The sequence below is a fragment of the Staurois parvus genome, unplaced genomic scaffold, assembly GCF_062004578.1.
Source record: "Staurois parvus isolate SC_StPar_1 unplaced genomic scaffold, SC_StPar_1.0 ptg000347l, whole genome shotgun sequence".
Classification (NCBI taxonomy): Eukaryota; Metazoa; Chordata; class Amphibia; order Anura; family Ranidae; genus Staurois; species Staurois parvus.
This window is the reverse complement of record NW_028318143.1, coordinates 10,147,980-10,172,957: the sequence shown is the minus strand read 5'-3', so window position 1 is coordinate 10,172,957 and position 24,978 is coordinate 10,147,980. Positions and strand designations below refer to the sequence as shown.

The following is a 24,978-nucleotide window of genomic DNA, read 5'->3' as shown; positions in this document are numbered from 1 at the left end:
AACTTTTGTACCAGGTATGTAAACGGGTTGCATTTGAGTTAGTTAGGAGCTGCCCTGAACAGGAGGGTTAGAGTTAATGTTTTTCCCAGTCTTTTGCTTGGCAAGTTTCTTTGGGTCAGACCCACTGGTCCTATGATATAAAAAAAAAGGGATAGTGGTCTGAAGCAGAGAACTGAGATGAGTCCAAGAGCCCTAAGGTAGTGGAGAGAGAGTTGAAAGCCCTGCTTTTGTTCTGTGATCCAAGAGAAGAGCGGCCACTGAGGAACCCGTGAGATGTAGAGGCAGTAGAGTTCACCCCAAAGACACCAGCCACTGGGAAATACCACTGATGGACCTTTTATCACATGAACTTTACTTTTGCAGGTTTGCCAAGACGTCACATAGCCCAAGTTAGGATTAGGGATGTAGGGACAAGAACAGTTTTATTACTTTATGAACTTTGTATGCTCAGAGTCTCTTACGTAAAGCGTATCTGCCTCATCTGAAGTCATTTAAAGGAGTGCAATGTAAGTAACCGGGCATTTCTACAGGTGTTGAGTCACTAGCATATTGGAGTATGCGGAGACAGCACTTAAGAGTCATCCTGGTGCAGTACAACAAGTGGTTACCTTGAGTAATACAAGCCTGCAGTTCGTTCATGCAGCCTGTCGGTACCATGTACTTGTTATAGGTGGAATGGCCTCTAACAGTGAGGAAGATGTTGTTCCCACTTCCACTGTGGCCTGTCTCCCACAGCAACGGGAGTGGACACTCACCCGAGAGACTCCTGTACAGGGGTACAGAAGCTCAAGAGTCAAGTCATGTACATGTATTGGGTCCCACTCTGATACTGGAAATGGTAGTGGAAACCGCTGGACAGGTGGTTATGGACAAGTCTCACTGTGTCCCTCCTAATTGAAAATTACATTGGGAAGATGTACATTTACATGGGAACCTGGGAGTCAACTGTAGAACAGTGGTGCTGCAAGTGTACTTGATGTATGTTCATCACTGAGAGTAGGGGCCCGCACTAAGGTTGAGTATTCCCCCATGTGGCCTCAGCCTTATCCCAGAGCATTGATGAAACTGACACAAGAGTAAAAGGTACCCCATATGTGTAATAGAGTGATCCTGTTCAAGGTGCCTAGCTTAGCTCTGAAGAACCCACGGCCCAGGGCAGACCTCTTATGTAACCCAGACTTGGAGCCCAAAAAATTAATAGGGGAAACACAGAGGGAAGCAACACCAACCCTGCCACCAACAGCTACACACCCAAAAAAATAAACATTTTGGGGTCTTAAATGTACTACTCAACTGTGTGGTCCTGAAACCCCAGCCCAAAGACGTAGGTGGTTTAACACCTAATACTCAAAAGAGTAAAGACTGTCTGCAGGTCCTATAGGTAGACAGCATTGTAACCTGCAAAAAGAAAGAATAGGACCACAAGGAATACTACTACTTATCTCATCATCTAAGGCCTTGGATAAATGGGCAATGCCTGGTTAACAGGAAATTTTTACAAGCTTTGTCCAAGCTGAACTCCACCCAAACAGCCATACAGGGACTGCAAAAGGTGGATACCAGGTCAAATCTTGGTACATACACTGCTTACATGCAAAAAAAATAATACATTTTAAGATGTAATAATGACTACATGACTCTAATAATGTGTGCTGTTTATATCTGCCTGGGGTTCAGCCTTCACAAAAAATGAAAAGGTGAACCCACTGCAAATATCTTGGCATCTCTCCAGACTCCACTGCACATAATGGCCATGATGCCATGTGTTGCCAGTGTAGCAGCCTGTACAATGCACACCACAGTACGCAGCCCCCATGTATAGTATATGAGAAGTGGATTTTCATCTAGAACGCCTTACCAGTAGAAGCAGTCAGATGCTCTTCTTAATGGCTAGGGTGGTCAGGTGGCTGTGCTAACCAATGAGCAGTTGCTATTGTAAGAATTATAATGGGTGCTCATTCCTGGGCTGTATATTACAGTATACAGGGAATCATGGCAGTGGCATCCAGAAGGGTGGCCAAGATATTTGGTGTTAGTTCACTTTTTCATTTTTAGTGAAAAGGTGAACTTACCCTTTAATTTTAATTATGTGAAGTCCACTGCAAACAGATTTCACAAATAGTTCCTAGCTATGAGGTTTTTGGATCTACTGCCTAAATCTGTGGGTGGACGAGTGCACTGCAGCTACACCTCAATAAAAATGGGAGCACTAAGCCTGTAGGCTGAGCATGCAATTTGGCACTTTAATTGCATGCTCAATTAAAAGTACTGTGTACGTTTAATTCTACGTTAGCCTAAAACTGTTTTGCAGGAAAAAAAAAATGTTCAGATAGGAGTCTTTTTGGATGCATTTTTGTTATCACCATGAATAGTTCTATTATGAGTATTTATTCTCTAATTTTAAGTTTAATGGCCCGTTATTTCTAAAGGCTCTTTTGTGAGATTATTCTGTTCTAAGCAATCCAATATGTAACATCTTAAATGTACCTGGTGTTTGAAGGTCACATAAAACATATGCAGATTGTGCTGAAGCTCAGAGACTGGATGGAGAATGCAGGAGTTCTTTTACTGCCGCAGGGGTCACCAATGCAATCAGCTTCGAGCCCCAGAACGCCTACTAACACAATCATATACTACATGCAATTACCTGTGCATACCCACAATGCCTTGCAGATTACCACTAGAGATATGTTGCGTAAGCCATTACATGTCAGTTGTTGTCACCTCTTCCAAGGTTATCTTAACTTCACTTATCTGAATTCTATAAAATGTAAAATTGGTGTTTGATCGTAAAGGAGAATGCTACCTAAAAATGGAAAATTGTATAAAATACTTACTTTAATTTTCCTTTCCTGGTGCCAATCCATTGCAGCATACATGGGGTAGTATGCTGCCATGGTTTGGCCAGAAATACAGAAAATTGTATCAAATACTTACCATAATTTTCCTTTCCTGGCACATGGCATGACCTTTCCTGGCACGATCACATGTATGCTGCCATGCTGGCACCAGGAAAAACAGATTTTTTTTTTCTTCACTTCCCCTATTCATAGAGTTTGGTAGGGTTCAGCATGTTTATAACTCTCCAATGCTTTGGTAGCTGAATTTACCCTTCATCTCCTTGCATAACTGTGAGAGTAAGTAAGGTCTTCACATATCCTTATAAAGCATCATGTGCCTTCTAGTGGATGATCTATCTCCGGGGTCTGCAATTTCTTGTGCAGCCGCTCTCAACCAGGGTTCCTCCAGAGATTTCTAGGGTTCCTTGAGCTGTGGCTGATTGACCTTCTAATCTGATGGTGCCCAGATAATTGTGGGTCCAACACTATTTGACAGAAGCAGCAGCATGATTTTTTTTTTAGCGCTTTGTAATGTTGGCATTCTCACCACCACTGTAAGGGTTGCATTCTTATTGACCATTAAAAGCAGTAGTAAACTGCAGAAAAGGGGGAAAAAAAAAAAGTCCCCTGCAAGGTAATGTCATAATGTGTTAGGATGCACCACATACTAGGACATTATGTAAAACTTACCTTAAAATGAAGCCCCCCAGCGGCACACTGCCACCACTATAGAGGCTTCCATCTTCACCTGGTCTTCCTTCCAGGTTTGTGAGCTACGGACATCTGGACAGGCTGGGCTACGCATGTGGGAGTCTCAGTCCCCATCACAGAGCTCTGAAGGAATGGCACGGGTATGTTGTTCCTTCAGAGTGCATGCACCTGGTTAGAAAAAGTGAGAATGTCTCCTAAACGGTGCATGTTTAGGATATAGTCATTGTACCTACAGGTAAGCTTCCTTATAAGCTCACCTGTAGGTAAAATGAAAAAAAAACAAAAAAAAAAAAAACGAGTTTACTAACACTTACAAAGTAAGGGGCATTTTTTTTAACCCCCAGTGAATTTGGTTTTAGTAAGGGTTCCCAAAGACCTGAAATTTATTTTGGAGGTTCCTCTGGGGTAAAAGGGTTGAGAAAGGCTGTTCTAATGAATACACCAGAAAAATAAACAATGACCAGAAAAGTTGACTGGTCTTATTCCACTTATTGCACATAAGCTGCATCTAGCATTCCATGCACATTGCCAGTTGGCTTTATGTCTGGCACAGCATGTATTAAATGATTCATGGAATTTGAAGCATGCATTAAATATTTCCATTTATTCTACAATGTTATGCAAAATATCCCCAAAGGAAAACATTGATTGCAAGCACTATGACAGCATTCATATTACATATTTCTCTCCAGAAGGGGTCTTCTTCAATGCTAGTCAATTTTGTCTGCAATTTTTGCTCCTCCTCTTTGGTTAGTTGGACCTTAGGCTGCATGGAGGTACCACAGAACCAATAATAGAGCTTCTTCCCCCAGGAGTATGAAGGTGCTGTAACGATAAAGAGGTTATGATATTAAAGGCTTCTAAGAACTAAAGGTTCTCTGAGCTAGAACTTTGTTTTCTGCCTTTTACTGTCTAAGGACTTGTTCACACAGAGCATACACCCGTGCAAGGATCGTGTTTATCTACACAGGGGTGCACCAGTGTTCTATGCATCCCCATGCAAGCAGTCCCAATGATGTCAATTAGGACATAAATGCTGCTCCCAATTTGACATCCGCAAGGACCTGAATGCAGTGTGGTTTTAGGGCCACTGCAGCCGCACTGACATAGCTATGTCTATGCTTTTGAATGTGTCTACAGAGGGATGCATGGACACCTGTATAGTAATCACAGCCCTCGCATGGATATGCACTGTACTACGTCCCTTGTGAATGAAGTCTTAATTATCAGATGCACCTTCCTCAAGCCGATATCAGTTTCATTGCAGTTACCGCAACGCACTTTTTTCACTTTGGTGAGCTGCTGTGCCATTTAGGGCCCACTTACAAATCAGCTGAGCTGCTGCAATGCATTAGATACATATTTATTTATTACAGGTACTTATATAGCGTCATCAATTTACACAGCACTTTACATATTGAACAATCACATCAGTCTCTAACCCTTAAGGGGCGTATATTCTAAAGTCCCTAACTCACATTCATACATACACATACTAGGGCCAATTTAGACAGGAGACCATTAACCAACCAGCATGTCTTTGGAGTGTGGGAGGAAACTGGAGTACCTGAAGGAAATCTATGCAGGCACAGGGAGAACATGCAAACTCCATGCAGGTAGTGCCGAGGCTGGGATTCAAACTAATGACCCTGGTGCTGCCAGGTGGAAGTGTTAACCACTTAGCTGCCCATACATGGTTTAATGCTTGTTGTGTCAAGCATTAACATGCATTAGGCTAAGCCTATTCATTTGGATAGGTTGACCAATGCACCACAATGGACAAACAAAATCATGCATAAAGCATTTTCGGCAGTGCAATGTATACGTGGAAAGGTTCACATTGCGTGCTAAAATGCATCAGTGCAGCACTGATAAAAATAAAGAAAATTAAGAATTGCCTACACATTTTTTGGTGCATCTTGGAGCATTAGGTAACCTACTTACATAAATTGGTTTTGTGAAAGCAACGCCCATTAAGCAACATTTCACGTGCCAACGCTGCTGCTCTTACCCACTGACAGCTGCACCTAAACCCTGCTCTCAGTCTTCCTTCACTGAAACATGGTCAGCCAGTCAAAAAAACAAAACAAAACAAACAAAAAAACACTTTACAGCTTCGCTCAAAAAAACAAAACAAATAAAAAACAAAAACATCCACCATATGTTTAAATTATACTCTTACAAATAAGCTGCGCTGTAAAAATAAACTAAAAAACGGATGTATACTGAAATAAACGTGTTATCTCCCAACGTGAAAAAATGAGAATTATAAGTCCAAAATATTTAAATTAAGTAAAGTTCTCCAGTGAAGAAAGTGTCGATCAACTTCAATGCTCAATACGGTATGGAGGGAATGCAGGACTATAGGGGGATCCAAATCTCCTGTCGATTGCAAAGGGGGTAGTGCTACATTTGCAATTTTTTTCTATTTTTTTTTCAAACATGGAGTTTTCTTTTAAAATGAGGAAACAAACATGCTTAAATTTTCAGAGAAATTGCACTTTTGTTCCCTGCAGCTAAAACTTTTCACAAAGAAAATCAGCAATATATGTAATCTGAACAGGGGTGTCAAACTTTGTCAGAACTCTGCGCTGAGTGCTATATTAGTGGAGGTAAGAACCAGGTTGAAGCAGAACAAAAACACTTCTGGGCCTCCCAGACCACTTCCAGCTTCTACCTGCCAGGCTATTATGCAAAGAGTTCAGGGGCTCTGTAATTCCAGTGGGGTTGATGGCTGAAGAGACCCTGCAGAAACTTCCCACCAGTCTGTGACATTGACTGGCAAGATGACTTATAGGATGTATGTGGGTTTCCTTACATAAGCTGCCCATTTAGAAATTTCAATGAGAATCATCTATAACCTATTTCTTTTGTTTGAGCAATTTACTGGTGGGTTTGCTAATGTGCTTCAGATCATTATTGTATCCAGTTCAACTTCTACTTTTAGACGCAAGCACAGCTAGATATTACAGAATTTGGGCTGCACTCTGACTGCAAGCTGCCCAGGCCTTGAAGCAGCAAAGCAACCCCAAAACATACTATTTCCACCACCTTGTTTCACAGTTATGAGGTTCTTCTCCTGAAATCTTGGCTTTGGTTTGTGGCAAACTTGTCTACAGTCACTCTGACAAAACATATTTTTGACTGATCATTCTTCAGTTCATTGTTCCAGACCTGGTCTTTGCCTATAGGTTTGTAGCACTATCCCCTTAGGAATTGCTGAGTTTGGGGTCCCCCTATAGTCCTGTAGAGCCAGGCAACAAGCAATTCCTTCAGACAGGAGGAGACGGTAAACAGTCCTTGAACTTGTTTTTTTTTGGATTTTATTAAGGGGTTATAAACTTGAATGGGGTTGAGGGGTGCATGGGATGCCCAAGGGACCTGTGAACTGAGGACAAACTCCTTAGCAACTATGTACATGTGTTTTAGACAGCAAACTTTTCTTGGAGAGCTGTCCAGTCCTCCTGGTGTACCACCCCAGACCCCAGATGAAATCTCTTCACCCAGCTGCCTGTAGGAATCCCTGGGCAAGGGGATCCAGTGCCTGTCACTTCCAGTGAAAGTCCCAGGTATAGAGCGAGCCAGGTTTGCCACCCAAATGCTCCTTTCCCCTTAATTGGCCCAGGGGGTGTAGGATTACTCACTCAGTCCTTTTTCCTGTGAGCTTGTGGGTTGGTAGCTACTTCTCAGCCACTCTTAAGGGCTGTCCTGATTCCATACCAAGCTTCCTGCTTGGGGATTGGTAAAGTACTTATTCTGGTCTCAAGATCAGGGGGAAGTATCAGAGAGTTGATCTGCAGAGCCTCTCAGCCCTGACACAAATTTGACCTTCTGACTATCACCCAGGCTGCTACTCAGCCATCGAACTAAAAAATAATTTTTTATTTTTGGCTGGGTAATTAGGAGGGTGCTACATGTTCAATAGTAACCTTGCTGCTCTAATATTTTTTGGATAGCAAAGGCTTTTTTTTTTCTTTTAAACACAGCTCTAATGCAGGTTGAATTTGTGCAATCTCTTTTTGACCCCAACTGTAACAATAGTTACCTGAACACTCCATTGTGAAATGTTAGGGTTCTTGGAGATTTCTTTTGAGCATCAAATGGTAATATTCTGGGTTGAATTTGCTGGGCCAGCCAGAGCTGGACAAACTAGCAATTATTTCAAATCTACACCACTTGTAGATTATTTTCCTTATAGTGTAAAAATCAATTTCAAGTCATTAGGCAAACTCCCTTGCCAGACTCATAAGCATCCACAACTTTATTTCTGAGGGCCTGACAGAGCTCAGTTGATCTTGGCATGATGTCATCACACATCCGAAGCAAAGAGAACACCAAACCCTAGCTCTCTGTTGTTCAAATAAGGCAGGTTCCACCTGAAAACTCACTCAGGAGGTTCTAGTCATTGGCACCAAATCTGAAGACCTATTTTCATGGATTTGAAGTGGTGGTAAATGTAGGGATGTACTTTTTCCATATGGCAAATCTGCATTTTCATTCATTTAGATCATGAAAATACCATGTCAAGATTATGTGCTATTTATTTTGGTGTATCCCATTTAAGTGTAGGAACTATTTGAATCAAGCTCTAATGTTTGCCTGTTCAAATGTGTTGAAAAAGTCAGTTTCTTTGGGGTTTACTTACTTTTTCACATAACTGTATATGTTCATTTAGTGTATTTTGGACATGTGGTATACCAGTAAAAGCCTCACTTGTCTATATATCCCAAAAGCCTGAGATTGCTGTTGCACGCCACCTGGATGTGATATCAGCAGCCCCAGCAGATTCTTAAGTGACATTCTATATTCCCCTGCTCTACCCCCCGCTATATAAAAAGGTGGTATAGGAAGAGGGAGGGGGCTGTGCTAGGGAATTGACTCTTCCTGGAGTAGACAAATGTTCTAACAAGTTCAGAGGCATATTGTAAGTGAATAAAATAATAATTTATTGAAAGGAAACGTGCTGCAAATAAACATTGAAAATACTTTTTCTGTGCTTTTACTTGCAATACCTAAAATTGTCAAAAGGGTCTCTTGAAGGGGAAGTTGTGACATAAGCAAGTCTCCTGGACTTCTTAAAGTATGATGAGGTAAGAAGGATGATATGATAATTCATACAAGCCAATCAAACTCTTATTTGCTGAAAATTGTACAACTTCTCCGCGGCATTTCTTAGCTAGCTCCCATTGTATGCAACTTATCATAAATAAGGTTTCCATCAGACCATGGAAAAATTTGACAGAGTCTGCTCAAGTTCTCCATAGATGTGTAAATATGTCCCAAAATAGGAGCAACAAATGGATGCATCTTAGTTTAAACACTCACCCACATGACCTCCGTTCTGTTCCTGAGTAGGGAAGACCACATCTTCTGTCTGTGGTACAACGTCAGCTGTGTAGAAAAAACAGTAGAAATTAATATATTATAATTTGGATACATAAAAAGGGACAATTCACACTTGCCGTCAACACTCATTACATGCATTATTGTGCTGCAATGCCATTGATTTTCTAGTGCACTGCATCATAAAAAATAGTGCAGGTCTTTTGCAGCTCAACGCTTCAGAACACCTTATTGGTAAATTGGAACGCAATTGTGAGCCAGTTCTTCTCATCCAAAAATCAGAATCTGAACTCACATGTTCTGGAAAGCCTTTCCAGAGGGATGGAGGCTGTTATAGTTGCTGGGAGCACAGTTCCATATTAATGCCCATAATTTTGGAATAGGATGTCCAAGAAGCTCAAGTTTGATGGTCATGTGGCCAAAAACATTTGAATAAATAGTGTATATTACTTTGATGAAGTTACCTAGCATCTGCTCCACCTGTGGGCTGTTGATGGTGAGCTCACTAGCATCTTGGGATGATGATATCTGACAAATAACATTCTGATTTGGGTCTTCTCTTGTCCACCAAGTTAAACGCGCAAGCTGAACAAAATATGAATTGAGCACATTAATGACCAACTCCTCAATTCACAGATATTAGAATGCTGAGAGAGAAGGGTGCAGATATGAATGTTTATGATATCTCTTTTTGGAGTCACCACAAAAAGTAACGCTCTGTACTAGTTTTTTAATTTGCAAACAGACATAGAAGAGATAGGAGGGCTGCCATTGTGGATCTCGTTCTATTAAAGCTAGCTTCCTGGCTGTCATGCAGCCAGTGGAAGTAGCAGAAGGTCAGAGATATGCATACAAGTTCCAGACGGAGCTAGAAGTTCAGTACACCAGTCAAGCCATTACCATTTTGTGAAGAACAAATTAGCAATGGCAGCCTTCACGTTTCTCCCATGACTGTTTTCCTTTAAATCAGCACTATGGACTACAATTTACAAAATGTGCCGCAGCTCCTAATTATACTGTACAGTAAGCCCCCCCGTGAAGTCCCACAGCCATGATTGTCTGAAATACGTTGGCTATTTTTAGCTTTGTACATGCTGTTATAAATAAAGAAGTTTACGGGTGGATATCACACTGTGTGCCAACCTTTCATGCTTTCCACATTGATTTGGGGGGCATCAGGTGGAGCGGCAATTGAAGGAGGTCTGCAAAGTCCATACACCTGTTTTCCCCTGTGAAGTCCCACAAATGCCTGTTGATCCTGCCAATGAAGTCCACCTAATGCAACTTCCTGTAATAGGGTGGCAATAATGCTGCACTGTTACTGCATTCAGGGCACAGTTACCACTCTCATGTAGGCTGTGCCTGCTTGCACTCCGGATAGGGGAGGGGGGGGGGGGTACAAAAAAAAAAAAATACTATGGGGGGCATGGCTATAAGAATTGTCATAGGCCTAATGCTTGTCAGTCAACACCTGCCCACTGCTTTCTGGACTGAATGCAATGCCACTGTTGCTGAAACTCTCCCACTATGAACCACAGAGAGCCACAAGGTGACAGAACTTCAGGATGATGGAAGGTTGGGCTGTATATGACATACGCCTGACCACTGAACTTTTTATGCTAAATTATACAATAGCTGCTGGTTGCTCAGCAGTCACTGACTTCTTCAAGGTAGGCTGTATGCAGAAAAGCATAAGTAATGGAAGAATTTCAGACTTTACAAATAATTATGCTGAGGTTTGTACATATCTTTTAGACTCTTGGTTATAATACAGTAATTAATAGCATATTTTGTGGGTACAAGGACTGTGTCATATGTTACCATGTATATAGTGAGTAGTCTCAAGTTTATAGCCTTCTGGCTCTTTCAATTTTTCCACACCAATAATTTGCCAAACCAAGCTGAATGCACATTCTACTTGTTCTCCACTGGGTGCCCACAGCTGCAAACTCACTGCAGAAACAATATCTAGGACCCTGACAGTGGTTACACTGCAAAATTAGACACAATCCATTACCATTATAAGTTCTGTCCACCAAGAGGCCACTATGTGTAAAGCCCTCCAGGTTAGCTAGATAGGCTGTTTGTGGTTTTTTTTTTTTTTTTTTTAGGCATAGGCTGAGTAGCAGCCTGGAGTGAGGCAGGAGTTCACCTCTGGACAGGATAAGAGGCCTATCAGGTCAAGGCTTCTGGTGCCCTCTCACCTCTCCAGAAACCTTGGAGCTTTCTGGAAGAGGGGTGGAGGAGGGGAAAAGGCCTAGATCTGCATGGTTGAGGAACTCTGGCCAATCCCCTAGCAGGAGGCTGATCAAGGTGACCAAGGCAATCCTTGGAGCCTGGGCGGAGGAGTGCAGTGTCGGGTGGAAAAATGGAAGGCTGGAGTATGGAGCCTGACAGGGGAGCCTACCTATAGGCAGATCACTAGAAAAGAGGATTTCCACTACCTCAACGTCTTCTAAAGGAGGAGGACAGCTTGTTTAGCAGGGAAGGAGCCAGCCCAGGGTAAGGCCCTAAGGCATCCACCAACCCACCAAGCTAACAGGAGAGGACAGTGTGAGTACTCTTACACCCCTGGACCAGATAACGGGAGAGGGCAGTCAGCTGCAAGACTCAACTAGCTTTTCATCTGAGACTGTTTATAAACTAACAGCTTTTGGGCCCCTTTGTCCTGGCAATACCCTCAGTGCAGCCTGGTGAAGAGGAGAATTCATCCGGGGTACACTAGGAAGAGTCTTTGGAGCTCTTCAAGTAAAAAAACTGTTGCTATCCATATTTTTGTATGTTGCTGCTAAGAAGTTTGTCCTCAGGTTTTGCAGATCCTCGAGCATCCCATATACCCCTAGACCCCATCCACGTTTTTAACCCCTTAATAAAATCACAAAACCAAGCTCAAGGACTGTTCATTTACTCCAGTGTGCAAGGTATGGAAAATGCATGTTTCATGTGCAGAGCATAGGAGTACCCAAATCAAATCCAGCGGCCCCTAAAGGGTAGTGCTGCATGTGCAAGATCAGCTTTTAACTACCAGTCAAGTACAAAAACGTATGAATGCTAGATTCAGATGAATTTTCAGCTTGCATTCAGATGAATTTTCAGAAGTGATTGACAAGTGGGGAGGACATGGTGCAATGCCTTCTATGTGATGCTTGTTTTAACCCAATTCTCGCCATCAAATGTGCCACAGCAGTGTGTATTGCACTCAGCCATGAGGCAATTGTGGTGCTTCCCCTTTTGCCAAACACAACACGCTGCATAGTTCTTGCCAGAGGCATGAAGTGAAGCATTCTAACTACAGCATGTAAAGACCTCCACTGCCATTTGTACCCTGGGGGGGTGATAAAAAAAAACATTGCTGAACTGCATCTCTAAACTTACTCTTACAGTGTATAAAAAGACAACTAAACGGACATGTCGTTAGTCTACATGACAATAAGAAGAGGGCAGGTTTCTTACCCCTTAGCCCTTGTGCACCCTCAAGTGTGCCATAACTAAAAATGAACCTCGATATGTCTATGTCCCTTTTAATCCCAGTCTTTGTTTCGGTTGGGTCTATTAAAAGGAAAACTTCAGGTAAGTTTGTATATTTTGGATGGGGTGGAGGAAAGAAGTTTTGTATGTATCCCCACAATGGGATCGCTCATCCTTTCTGCCCAGAGACACAACCGGTTTCCTAATTGAGAGATTTCACCTCTATTTCTGTTTTTTGGTGACTCAACAGTGAATTTACCAAGATCTTCTGTTCTGCCGAGATTGCAACAGGAAGTGAGGGGGAATCTCCCCGACAGAAAGCATAGACAACATATGTTCTAACTATTCCCCACCAAATGCAAAAGTTTGTTTTTTGGTGACATACTTAAACCAGAATCCCACAGACCCCCCCCCCCCTCCCATGTAAAAGGAGTGTGTACCTGTTTCTGATAGGTACTCACTCTCACTTGCGCTTTTCTCACCTAGGCAAGATTTTGACCTCCCCCTCCACCCTGCCTTCAACCTCCTGGGGCACATCATAGACCTGGAGGTGTCTATGGCACCAGTCCAAAGGTTCAGCAGCAGATCTTGCGCATGCGTAGTGGGGAGTCAGCTGTGAATCATCAGGAAGTCTCAGCTGGATTTCCACAGTCAAGATGGTGGCACTGGGGACCCAACGACCAGCGAAGGACCAGCCCCAGTGATGACAGCGCTGGATCCCTGGTCTGGGGAGTGTCTGTTTATTAAAAGTCAGCAGCTACAGTATTTATTTTTTCTTACAAATGACTGGAGTTCCTTTTAAACTTTCATTGGGATTTAGCCCAGATGTCGTTATACATAATTATCAGCTGTAAGTCCCTAGATGCTAGAGAAACACTGACCTGCTCTTCTGGAATGGCCGGGCTGCACAAACTAATCACAATGCATATAATAGTTGTCAACCCAAATAGAATTATTGTAAAGTACAAGTAATGCACATCCTTGATGATTGACGGTCGTCTGTCCAGCTGTCCGCACTTTGGTTCACCATATACAAAATCCATGACCATCCGGATGAATCCAATTAGCATCCCAATTATCAGAGCCCAGAATGCACCCTTTGAACACAGGAAAGGTAAAAGGCTTTTAACTTGTAAGTATGTCTTCACAGCTCAAACAGGAACAAATTTAATTGAAAAAAAAGGACACATAGAAAAAAATTCAGGCCGGCTACAGATGAATTTAAACAAGAAAAAAAAAAATAAAAAATACAAGTATGTAACTAAAAACAAAGCACAACACACACACACATATACATACACACACACACACACACACACACACACTTGCAAGAAAAAGTATGTGAACCCCTTGGGATTACGTGGAGTTTTGCATGAACTGGGCATAAAATGTGCTCTGAACGTCATCTAAGTCACAACAATAGAAGAACACAGTCTGCTGAACATAATACTACACAAACATTAGATGTTGCCATGGTGTAATTGCACATAACATGTAAACATTCACAGTGCAGGGAGGAAAAAGTATGTGAGGCCCTAGCTTAATGACTTCTCCCAGAGCTAATTGGAGCCAGGAGTGAGCCAACCTTGACTCCAATCAGTGTGATGATATTGGATGTGTTGCTGACAGCTGTCCTGCCCTTAAAAAAAACACACCTGTTTTGGGTTTACTGGTTTCAAGAAGCACTGTCTGATGTGAACCATGCCTCGCAGAAAAGAGCTCTCAGAAGACCTACAATCAAGAATTGTTGACTTGCATGAAGCTGGAAAGGGTTACAAAGGTATCTCCAAAAGCCTTGATGTTCATGTGTCCACAGTAAGACAGACTGTCTACAAATGGAGAAAGTTTAGCACTGTTGCTACTCTCCCTAGGCGGGGTCATCCTGTAAAAATGACTGCAAGAGCACAGCGCAGAATGCTGCATGAGGTAATGAAGGATCCCAGAGTGTCAGTTAAAGACCTACAGAAATCTCTGGCACATGCTTACATTTTTGTTGACACGTCTATAATAAGGAAAACATTAAACAAGAAGGGAGTACATGGGAGGACACCACGGAGGAAGCCATTGCTGTCCAAAAAGAATATTGCAGCACGTTTGAAGTTTGCAAAAGAGCACCTGGATGTTCCACAGCACTACTGGCAAAATATACTGTGGACAGATGAAACCAAGATTGAGTTGTTTGGGAAGAACATACAACACTATGTGTGGAGAAAAAAAAGGCACAGCACACCAACATCAAAACCTCACCCCCACTGTAAAACATCGCGGAGGGAGCATCATGGTTTGGGGCTGCTTTGCTGCCTCAGGGCCTGGACGGATTGTTGTCATTGATGGGAAAATGAATTCCAGAGTTTATCAAGACATTTTGCAGGAAAACGTACGACCATCTGTCCGCCAACTGAAGCTCCGCAGAGGATGGGTGATGCAACAGGACAATGACCCAAAGCATACAAGTAATTCAACAAAACAATGGCTGCAACAGCACAGAATATGCCTTCTGGAGTGGCCTAGTCAGAGTCCTGACCTCAACCCGATTGAAATGCTGTGGCATGACCTTAAGAGAGCGATTCACACCAGACATCCCAAGAATATTGCTACACTGAAACCGTTTTGTGAAGAGGAGTGGTCCAAAATGACTCCAGATTGTTGTGCAGGTCTGATCTGCAACTACAGGAAATGTTTGGTTGAGGTTATTGCTGCTAAAGGAGGGTCAACCAGTTATTAAGTCCAAAGGTTCACATACTTTTTCCTCCCTGCACTGTGAATGTTTACATGTTATGTGCAATTAAACCATGGCAACATCTAATGTTTGTGTAGTATTATGTTCAGCAGACTGTGTTCTTCTAATGTTGTGACTTAGATGACGTTCATAGCACATTTTATGCCCAATTCATGCAAAACTCCACGTAATCCCAAAGGGTTCACATACTTTTTCTTGCAACTGTATACATACATACACTATATTGCCAAAAGTATTTGGACGCCTGCCTTTCCACACACATGAACTTTAATGGCATCCCAGTCTTAGTCCGTAGGATTCAATATTGAGTTGGTCCCGCCCTTTGCAGCTATAACAGCTTCAACTCTTCTGGGAAGGCTGTCCACAAGGTTTAGGAGGGTGTCTTTGGGAATGTTTGACCATTCTTCCAGAAGCACATTTGTGAGGTCAGGACTTTAATTCATCCCAAAAGGTGTTTTATCAGGTTGAGATCAGGACTCTGTGCAGGCCAGTCAAGTTCCTCCACCCCAAACTCACTCATCCATGTCTTTATGGACCTTGCTTTGTGCACTGGTGTGCAGTCATGTTGGAACAGGAAGGGGCCATCCCCAAACTGTTCCCACAAAGTTGGGAGCATGAAATTGTCCAAAATCTCTTGGTATGCTAATGTCTTAAGAGTTCCCTTCATTGGAAATAAGGGGCCAAGCCCAAACCCTGAAAAATGACCCCACACCATAATCCCCCCTCCACCAAACTTTACACTTGGCACAATGCAGTCACACAAGTACCGATCTCTTGGCAACCAACAAACCCAGACATGTCCATCGGATTGCCAGACAGAGAAGTGTGATTGGCCACTCCAGAGAACATGTCTCCACTGCTCTAGAGTCCAGTGGCAGCATGCTTTTCACCACTGCATCTGACGCTTTGCATTGCACTTGGTGATGTAAGACTTGGATGCAGCTGCCCGGCCATGGAAACCCATTCCATGAAGCTCTCTATGCACTGTTGTTGTGATAACCTGAAGGCCACATGAAGTTTGGAGGTCTTTAGCTATTGACTTTGCAGACAGTTGGCTACTTCTGCACACTTCAGCATGTGTTGACCCAGCTCTGTCATTTTACGTGGCCTACCACTTTGCGGCTGAGTTGCTGTTGTTCCGAGTTGCTTCTACTTTGTTATAATACCACTAACAGTTGAGCATGGAATATTTAGTAGTCAGGAAATTTCACGGATGGACTTATTGGACAGGTGACAACCTATCACAGTACCACGCTTGGATTCACTGAGCTCCTGACAGCGACCCATTCTTTCAAAAATATTTGTAGAAGCAGTCTGTATGCCTAGGTGCTTGATTTTATACACCTGTGGCCATGGAGATGATTGAAACATCTGAATCCAATGATTCAGAGGGATGCCTTAATACTGGGTAATATAGTGTATATACAAACACACATACACACTATAAAATTATTTTGCATAGAGTAGGGAGTGCTTAAAACCGGTCAGTTCTTTTTTCTCAAATTTGAATGTCCCAGTTAGGGGATTTTCCTTCACATTCTGTCCAACATGAAATATCTTGGGACATAAAATGTAGCAAAAGGTTGTGTTTGACCTGCTTTGCCTGTGATCCATGAAAATCTCAGTGAGACTTCAGTACAACACAGCCTCAGAACGATCATCCACACTACATTGATGTAAATGGTCTTATGTTTAAGCGCTTCCTGACCGCCCTATAACAGATACACTGCTACAGGTAGACATGGGTACGCAAAATCACGTATATATACACACACGTGATTTTGCATTTCCGGGTAGGGGGCGCAAGCCCTACCTGCGCCGCCGTTTGCGCCAATGACTGTCAATCACTGGGTCCTGTCCGATGATTACTCTCCGGCACCCGGTGATTGCCGAGCATCTCCGACGGGGAGAACTATGTAAACAATACAGCACTCTTCCCTGTCAGCTTGTGTACACTGCTTTGAATGGCTGTGCACAGCACAGTCATGTAAAGCAGTGTGATTATAGTGTAAAAACACACACACACAGGCACAAGTAAAACAGCACACAATTAACCCTTTGATCACCCCTCATGTTAACCCCTTCGTGCCCAGTGACCTTAGTACAGTGTCAGTGCTTTTTCATAGCACGGATCACTATATTGGTGTCACTGGGGATGTCAGTTCCCCCCAGTGTCAGGATGCCCGTTGCAGTCCTGCCATAAGTTGCTGATCGCCGCCATTACTAGTAAAAATTAAAAAAAAAAAAAAAACAAACAAACAAAAAACACACACACACATTCCAGTATCTGTGCCACCATTTGTAAACGCTATAACTTTCACGTAAACCAAATTTACATGTATTGGGGTTTTTTTTTTTGTTTTTTTTTTTATTTTAGTAAAGTCTTGTAGCAGAATACATTTTGGCCTAAATTTATGATGAAATGTGTTTTTAAATTTTGTTACTGGACATGTTTAATAGCAAAAAGTCAAAAGTATTTTTTTTCTAAAAATTCTTTTTTTTTTTTTTAAATAGCGCAAACCCCCCCCCCCCCAAAAAAAATGCACAGGCTATCAAATACCACCGAAAGAAAGCTCAATTCGTAGGGGGGAAAAAGGACGTAAATGTCATTTGGGTGCAGCGTTGAATGACTGCACAATTGTCAGTTAAAATACCAGCGCCGTAATGCAAAAAAAATGGCCTGGTCAGGAAGGGGGGTAAATCCTATGGACAGCAGGTGGTTAATGTACATTTTAGTTGTGAGAGAACACTAGGAATCTCAATATGACATGTCAATGTGTTCTGTAGAAATAAGATTCTAGGCCAAATTGAAATCTTACCTGTTCATTGACCCTCTTGAAGAAGATAGCAAGAATAAATATGGCAGTCAGTGGTGGGGTCAGGTAGCTGTTGATGGATTGCACATAGTCAACTATTCCACTACTCACGTGTTGGATAACGGGGATCCATAGGATACTGATAATTACAAGGAGTGCGGTAAAAACTCTGAAAAAAAATTTATAATTTAGATCATATGCCTTTTAGGTTGGAAAAGGTCCTGGACCATGCTGTACTAATGGAAGCTAAGCTTTAACTAGATTTAAAAAAAAAAAAATTTAAGTTTTAAAACAGAATGAAGAAAAAAATTAAACCTGACCCCATCAGGGAGTTTTCCCCCTCATTCCCTGTCCCTGCGACTCCCCTGTTTAATTACTGGGACAGAAAAAAAACAAACAAAGTCATAAGTTTTAACCCGTTTTTACGTGTTCTCATTGTCAACGTTTCCAAATTCTTCTGCCCTGACTTGAAGTGAAGGGAAATTCCCCCAATACGATAGGTAATCGACCCAACTTAATCCTTACAGAAAATCCAAAATGTATTATATTATAATAAAATCACACTATGCATTGTTTGAGAAGAACACAGGACTCCATCGAGGTATGTGTGACTCAGGAGTCTCGTTCTGAAATGTTGTATTATGCTGTGATTTTACTTACCTACTTTTTGCAGTGAATTAAACCCCAACTGTGGCCAAAACACCCTTCTCATTCCTCCTGCTACCTTTCAGCTCAGTGGTCTCCAAAGTGCATCCCAAGAGCCGGATGTGGCCCTTTGCTTGCCTTTATCCGGCCCTTGGGCACTATTACTCTCACTGACATTAACAATGGGGCATAATTGCTGCCAATGACACCAACAGTGGGGCACTATTCCTCCCACTAACACCAACGATGGGGCACTATTCCTCCAACTGACACCAATGATGGGAAGCTATTCCTCCCACTAATGCCAATAACAGGGCACTATTTCTCTCATGGACACCAATGATGTGGTATTGTTACTGACACCAGCACATTTTCTACTTTCACTGGCCATTGTAGAACCCCCTAAAATCTGAAGAAGAGTAAACTGGTCCTTTGTTTAGATAGTTTAGAGACCCCTGTTCTAGAAAAAAGAACCCTTTTTATGTACCTAAATCTGTGGTCATGTAACTTTTGTGTCATGGATCCTTTACTCCTCCATTTTCTTTATGGCAAGGTCCTGCCTAAGGTGTCTACATTGTGCATGTAATGTGGTGGTGCTCACATCTGGAACCTGCACTGGCAGAGGACCAGAATGGTGGATTTAGGCGAGTAGATCTTCCTTCACCAGGTAAGAGAAAAAATAGTCTTACATGACGGGATAGAGAGGGGTGGAAGGAAAGGATAGGAACATTTCTTATTTTGCCTAGAGCTGGTCTTTGCTGAGAACATTCTATGAATGTGCAGTATTACACATCGACAGCCATTGGTCAATAAAGCAACCATACCAAGGCTCTGGTATTGTGAGCAATGGGAAAACATTTATCAATTTGCTCAATAGGAACATAGATTGCAATAAAAATCTGAACGAGGCTCCAATCAAAAACAAAAACACGTTTTGGATGGATTTATGCATTTGCTGCTATGCATTCTTCAGAGACATTTAGGGCGTTACTGAGTTGTCTGGTGGGGTTGTGTAAGGAAAAAAAAAAAAAAAGTGTCTGAACAGAATTACAAATATTTTGGGAGGTACAGCAATTCACAAGTACAGTACTGTATGCATCAACTATATATACAAATCAAAAGATTCACCCAAGCTCTACTGCTATGTGAAAAAGGAATGAGAGCAGAAAGCTGGTACTCAGGCTGGAACGTTTACTTCAAGACATGTAGAAATATAGCCAGCAACTTGATCACTTCTTCATAAAGAATCTTTATTGGCACACAATAGGAGATACAAGATTCATAAATCTAACGCGTTTTGGCCAAAGCCTTCCTCATAGCAGGAGAAAGGCTTTGGTCGAAATGTGTTTTTTTTTATGGATCTTGTATCTCCTATTGTGTGCCAATAAAGATTCTTTATGAAGAAGAAGTGACCAGGTTGATGGCTATATATCTACATATCAACTATGTATAGGCTTGTCTATCATTTTTCTTTAAAGTGGTTGTAAAGCTTAAATAAAAAAAAAAAAAATAATAAACATGTTATACTTACCTGCTCTGTGCAATGGTTTTGCACAGAGCAGCCACAATCCCCTACTTCTCAGGTCCTCTGCCAACGCTTCTGGCTCCTCTTCATTCAGTGCGCCTATGGTCGCTCCTGACCTCTGCTGCCTTTGTCCATAAACACAGACAGCGGCAGCATGGTCCCACCATCCCCTGCTCCCTTGTCACAGAGTTTTGACAGAAGCAGCATGGCTCCCGCTGATATTGATCTGCTTAGTGAGGAGGGACAGAGACAGGAGAGCGCTGAATCGTAATAGGGCACAGTTAAGTATAAGGTGGTGGGGGAGGGGGGATCCCAGGCACAGAAGAATTTTAACCTATACCCTAAAGCATAGAATGTGCTAAAGTAAAAAAAAAAAATCCCTAAGGCTTTACAACCACTTTAATCAACAATATTGTACTGCATCTAGAATACTGCATTATTTATATTCATGTTCTTGACGCTCTGGGTTCAAAGGAATCATGCTAAATGGTGCTGGCCATCATTCATCCTGGAGGAGGGCCAACATTGGACCACAAAGAAGGACTTAGGGGGCAGTACTGGAGCAGGCAAGTAGTGTATGACACAGGCATCTTTAAAAAACCCTGGATGCTGAAATTGGGTTCTAACTTATAAGAAGCAGTACTTACCTACCCACAATTACAAGCTCCCGATCCTTTGCATTCTTGCGGAAGTATAACCAGATGTCTAGCGTGAAAATAGTGCTGGCACTATTGAAGATGGACGTGAGTGAACTCATCAGGGCAGCCATGATTACCGCGATCATTAACCCCTTCAGTCCTAAAAACAGAAAAGAACTACATATCAGATAGGCAGCTGGAAAATTATATGTTGCCTCCTCACTGCCCATTTTAATCTTGAAAAGGTTGAACCACAGTTCTGCAACTGCCTGCATCGGATGCCCTTTTTTGTCGCTAATATGATTAACAAATATTCCTCACTGGTGTATGTAAATAAATGCACATAACCGTGATTGTAAAGTTCTCACAATTAGTAAATGATCACTCCAGTAAATGATCACCACAGTACAGATCCAGACTGAAAAAAAGCATTGTACAGATCTATAAATCTACCTGTATATTTTTATTATTAAACATGCATTTAGAAAAAAGGAAAATATGGGGTTACTAATGGTTGACCACCTTTTAAAAATGCGGTTTATCAGTGTCTGGTCTCATTAGGAATCAATCTGGAATACGCATTGAGCAAATGACAGTAAAAAAAACCCTCTTCATTTATATACTTGTTCCAGGCCATGGAGTTGTAAAATTAAACCTCAAGCATCAAAGTGGACGTCAGGGAGCTAGCATGGGCAGTAGAAGAAAAGGTCAGCAATAGCTCTCTGCCAGAGCAGCAAAGGATAAGGTACATACATGTTGTATGTTTCTCTGGTATAGCCCTCTAGACCGAACAAAGATCATTAAAGCCTTACTATACAAGTGGGGAGCTCCCAAAGGGCAATTTTACAAGCTGACCAGAGATCTGTTTTAGGTAAAGACTATGGTGTCCGTTTGTGAACCAGCGGTAATAGATCGCTGCTCAGTTCTCCGGCATTCTCTGAGGACACAGTTCTCCTGTGAATGCAGTTTATGAAGCAGTTATCAGAACTAAGGGAGAACGGTCTCCAAACGCTGGAGAACGGTCTACAAACTCTGAAAAACGGCTCATTTTACTATAATCTCGCGAGATTACAGTAAAAGATCAGTTTACTAAACAGAGGTAAATTATCTCTGCTTAGTTTGCGGTCCCTCTGATTCTCCAGCTCTGGGCTGGAGAATCTGGAGGGAGAACACAGGTCTCCAGAGAAGGGCTGACATGATCTCCTGAGTGTCAAACTGTGAATGACCAGAGAATAGCTGAGATCTGTTGAATCGCAGCTATTCTGTGTGTCATAAAGGGACACCAATGTGGTGAATGAGGTATTTAATTCCAAAACAGGCAACATGAGAATTTTGCAACCAACAACCTAGCTATCTATCTTCGGATACCTTTGCTGTATCAAGCCCTTGACCTCAAAGATACAATTAGTAAAAGATTAGATAATAATGCAATGCAATGAAGTTTGATTGACTTTTACGAAGGTTAATCAAAGTTTAATTTTATTTACCAATCGTAAAAACATGAGTAATATAAAATAACACATTTGGCACATTTTACAGTGATCTGCCTGTAAGCAGGTGATTCCAAAGAGTTTAAAGTTTTTCTTCTGCTGTGTGCAAGCTCTGGAGTTACTCAGGTCAACTATGTTTATGTGCACAGACTATGTTACAATGTATTTTGTTGCAACTGTTGTCCTTATTTGACCTGCTGAGTTAGTGGATTTGAGATGGAAGGGATAACACTGCTGGACAGGTTTTCCCACTCTTTTTCAGAAGGTTACCACTCCCTGCAGGTCATACCACATAAACAGGGGCTCATTAGCCCCAATGGGGTCTTTGGTTAGTGAAAGATTGCCAAGATGTAGCAATTATGCAGTCAGTTTGAGCGCTCCTTTGGCGAGCCCAGTTAGGGTTCCCAGTGGGGTTTGGAGCCTGTTCGTATTGTTTGTATGCTGCCTTGTGATGGACCCTTCTTAAGGATGATTACTATCTCTTGTGGATTTACTGCCCAAATAGAGTCTTGCCTTAAAAAGGATGGTTTTATAGACCTTGCCATTTATCTAAGGTATCACTACCTCGTGGCACTAGAGAACTTTGCACAGGAAAGTGTGTGGAAGATGTCTTGAAGAACTGTCTGTTGCCTTTAACTACTTCCATAAAAGGACTTTGTTCATCTAAAATATCTGGTCTGAAGTTTCTAAAGGGTGCATGTAAAACAGCGGCGTATCATCCATGGGTGCAGGGTGTCAACTGGAGGGGCCCAATGTGGTGTGAACACCCTGCACCCATGGATGAGATTATCAGGAGCAAAGTTGGGGATGATCAGTGCAGTGACAAGCACCAATCTCCCTGTATGGCTTTCAATGAAGCAGCTGAAAGCAGATCTCCTCTCCCTCCCACCACTTCCAGATGCTTCATTGAAAGCCATACAGAGAGATTGGTGCTTGCCACTGCCCCCACCACTGCACCGATCATCCCCCATCCTCTGCACCAATAGGAGAGAGAGAGAGGCTGGATCTGCTATGCCTTCCCCTGTGGGAAATTATATAGAAAGCAGCCAATAGCTCTGTAATGCTGCTGACTGAGCCAGTAAGCCAGGGGCTAGCCATGTAAGTCCAACCTTCTTCCCCTCCTTTCTTTCATCCTATCTTCCTTTCATCCTTCTTTCCTCCAAATCTCTCTCCCTCCTCTCCTTCTCTTTCCTATTTTGTCCTCCAGCAATAGCATTCATGAGTGCAGCCAAAGACGTTTAGTTTTGTGTCATTAGCCTTTGGTAGTAGTTGGTCCCATGTGAGGACATCTGATGTAAGGGGAACTGTGATAGGGACACATGATATAAGGGGGTACAGGTTCTGTTTATTCATCCAGTCCCTGTTCTCTCCCAACTGACACTGTCCACTGCCCCCAGAAAATCATTGTGAAAAAAAAAATCTGAAAATAAAAAAATTGCAAAAAAACTTTAAAAAATTAAATAAAAAAAAAAAAAAGAAATTCTGACACCCACTTCATTGCTCTACTGACACCATCCACTTGCCACCCAAAAGCATTTTGAAAAATGATAAAAATAATAAAACATTAAATTGTAAAAAAAAATACAAATTGTAAAAATAAATAATAAAAATAAAGTACTACTGACACCAGCCACTGCCCTAATGACACCATCCTGCATATACTACCCACCGCCATACACTCCGCACTCCTCTCCCTGTACATACTACCCACTGTCATACATTTCACGCTGTACATTCCCTATTTAACATTACATTCTGTGTGGATGTAAGTCATCTCAGACATTATTTAACCAAACCCCATTTTAAGCCACACTCATTTTAAAAGCACCATTTAAACCACACCCACTTTTTAGAGCCACATTTTCTTCTTTATCATTGCCTGGTGCCCATTTTTAATATTGCACACGGGTCCACTGATTTCATGATACACCCCGGATGTAAAGCATTTCAAAAGAACATGGCTTATAATAGGGGACTGGAAAGGTTAGAGAAGATACAGTACAGAGTCTATCAAGATGCATCAATTGGCCAGATGGTGCGTAGGGACATGTACCCTCGGTCAGTATAGATTTGTTATTTGCCAAAGATGATGATTTACAATTAGTGCTTAGTTCAACAGTTGATTTATATAGCCTTCATTTGAGATTTTGACCTCTAGCCTAGGTCAAATAGGTCATGAGCTGGTTTTCTTGAAAAGGAGACTGATTTTGATTCACTCTCCCTGGAAGCCAGTGAGGTATTCTCTAATGAGATACCTACTACATGCAAAGAAACAAATATACATGAGGCAAATGGCCAGAGTCTATAAGAAACACGCAAGATGTTGGTGGGAGGTAGCTAGTCTCGAGATGTACATTAAGAAAAAGGATCACAGTTAGGGGCCTTAGAATCATGATTAAACCACACTCACATACAGAAAAATGTAGAATTTATGCAGGGTTGGGATCAGGGGCGGACTGACAACTCATGGGGCCCCCTACTGACCCCGGGCCCTCGGGCAGTGCCCGAGTTTCCAAATGGTCAGCCCGCCCCTGGTTGGGATATCCTTCAGACAGAGAATATGTTAAGGATGATGCAGCACCTCCTTGATTTTCCAAAAACTCAATTTAGTGAACTAAATAAACAATTTAAGGAGGAACAAAGCAACATCCTTAACTTTAAAGATCACACTGACTTCAAGAGATTAGAGGAAAGGTTACAAAAACGAGTAGAGGCACATAAAGAGACAATAAAAACTAAAAAAATAGGAAATTTGTAAGCGA

At 42.0% G+C, this 24,978-nt stretch overlaps 1 protein-coding gene across 1 annotated transcript in view; it reads right to left on the bottom strand.

Annotated features, from left to right (window-relative positions):
* Window positions 1–1,375: 1,375 nt before the first annotated feature.
* The window catches only part of LOC149456839 (sodium/glucose cotransporter 4-like), a 50,635-nt gene continuing 27,032 nt past the window's right edge, over window positions 1,376–24,978 (bottom strand). Inside the window, exons 10-16 of the mRNA XM_089684360.1 lie at window positions 20,736–20,886; window positions 17,922–18,087; window positions 13,244–13,459; window positions 9,359–9,479; window positions 8,877–8,942; window positions 4,230–4,376; window positions 1,376–1,398 (exon numbers count right to left, since the gene is read on the bottom strand). Coding sequence (XP_089540486.1) covers window positions 1,376–1,398; window positions 4,230–4,376; window positions 8,877–8,942; window positions 9,359–9,479; window positions 13,244–13,459; window positions 17,922–18,087; window positions 20,736–20,886 — 890 coding nt within the window. The remainder of the gene's footprint in view (window positions 1,399–4,229; window positions 4,377–8,876; window positions 8,943–9,358; window positions 9,480–13,243; window positions 13,460–17,921; window positions 18,088–20,735; window positions 20,887–24,978) is intronic.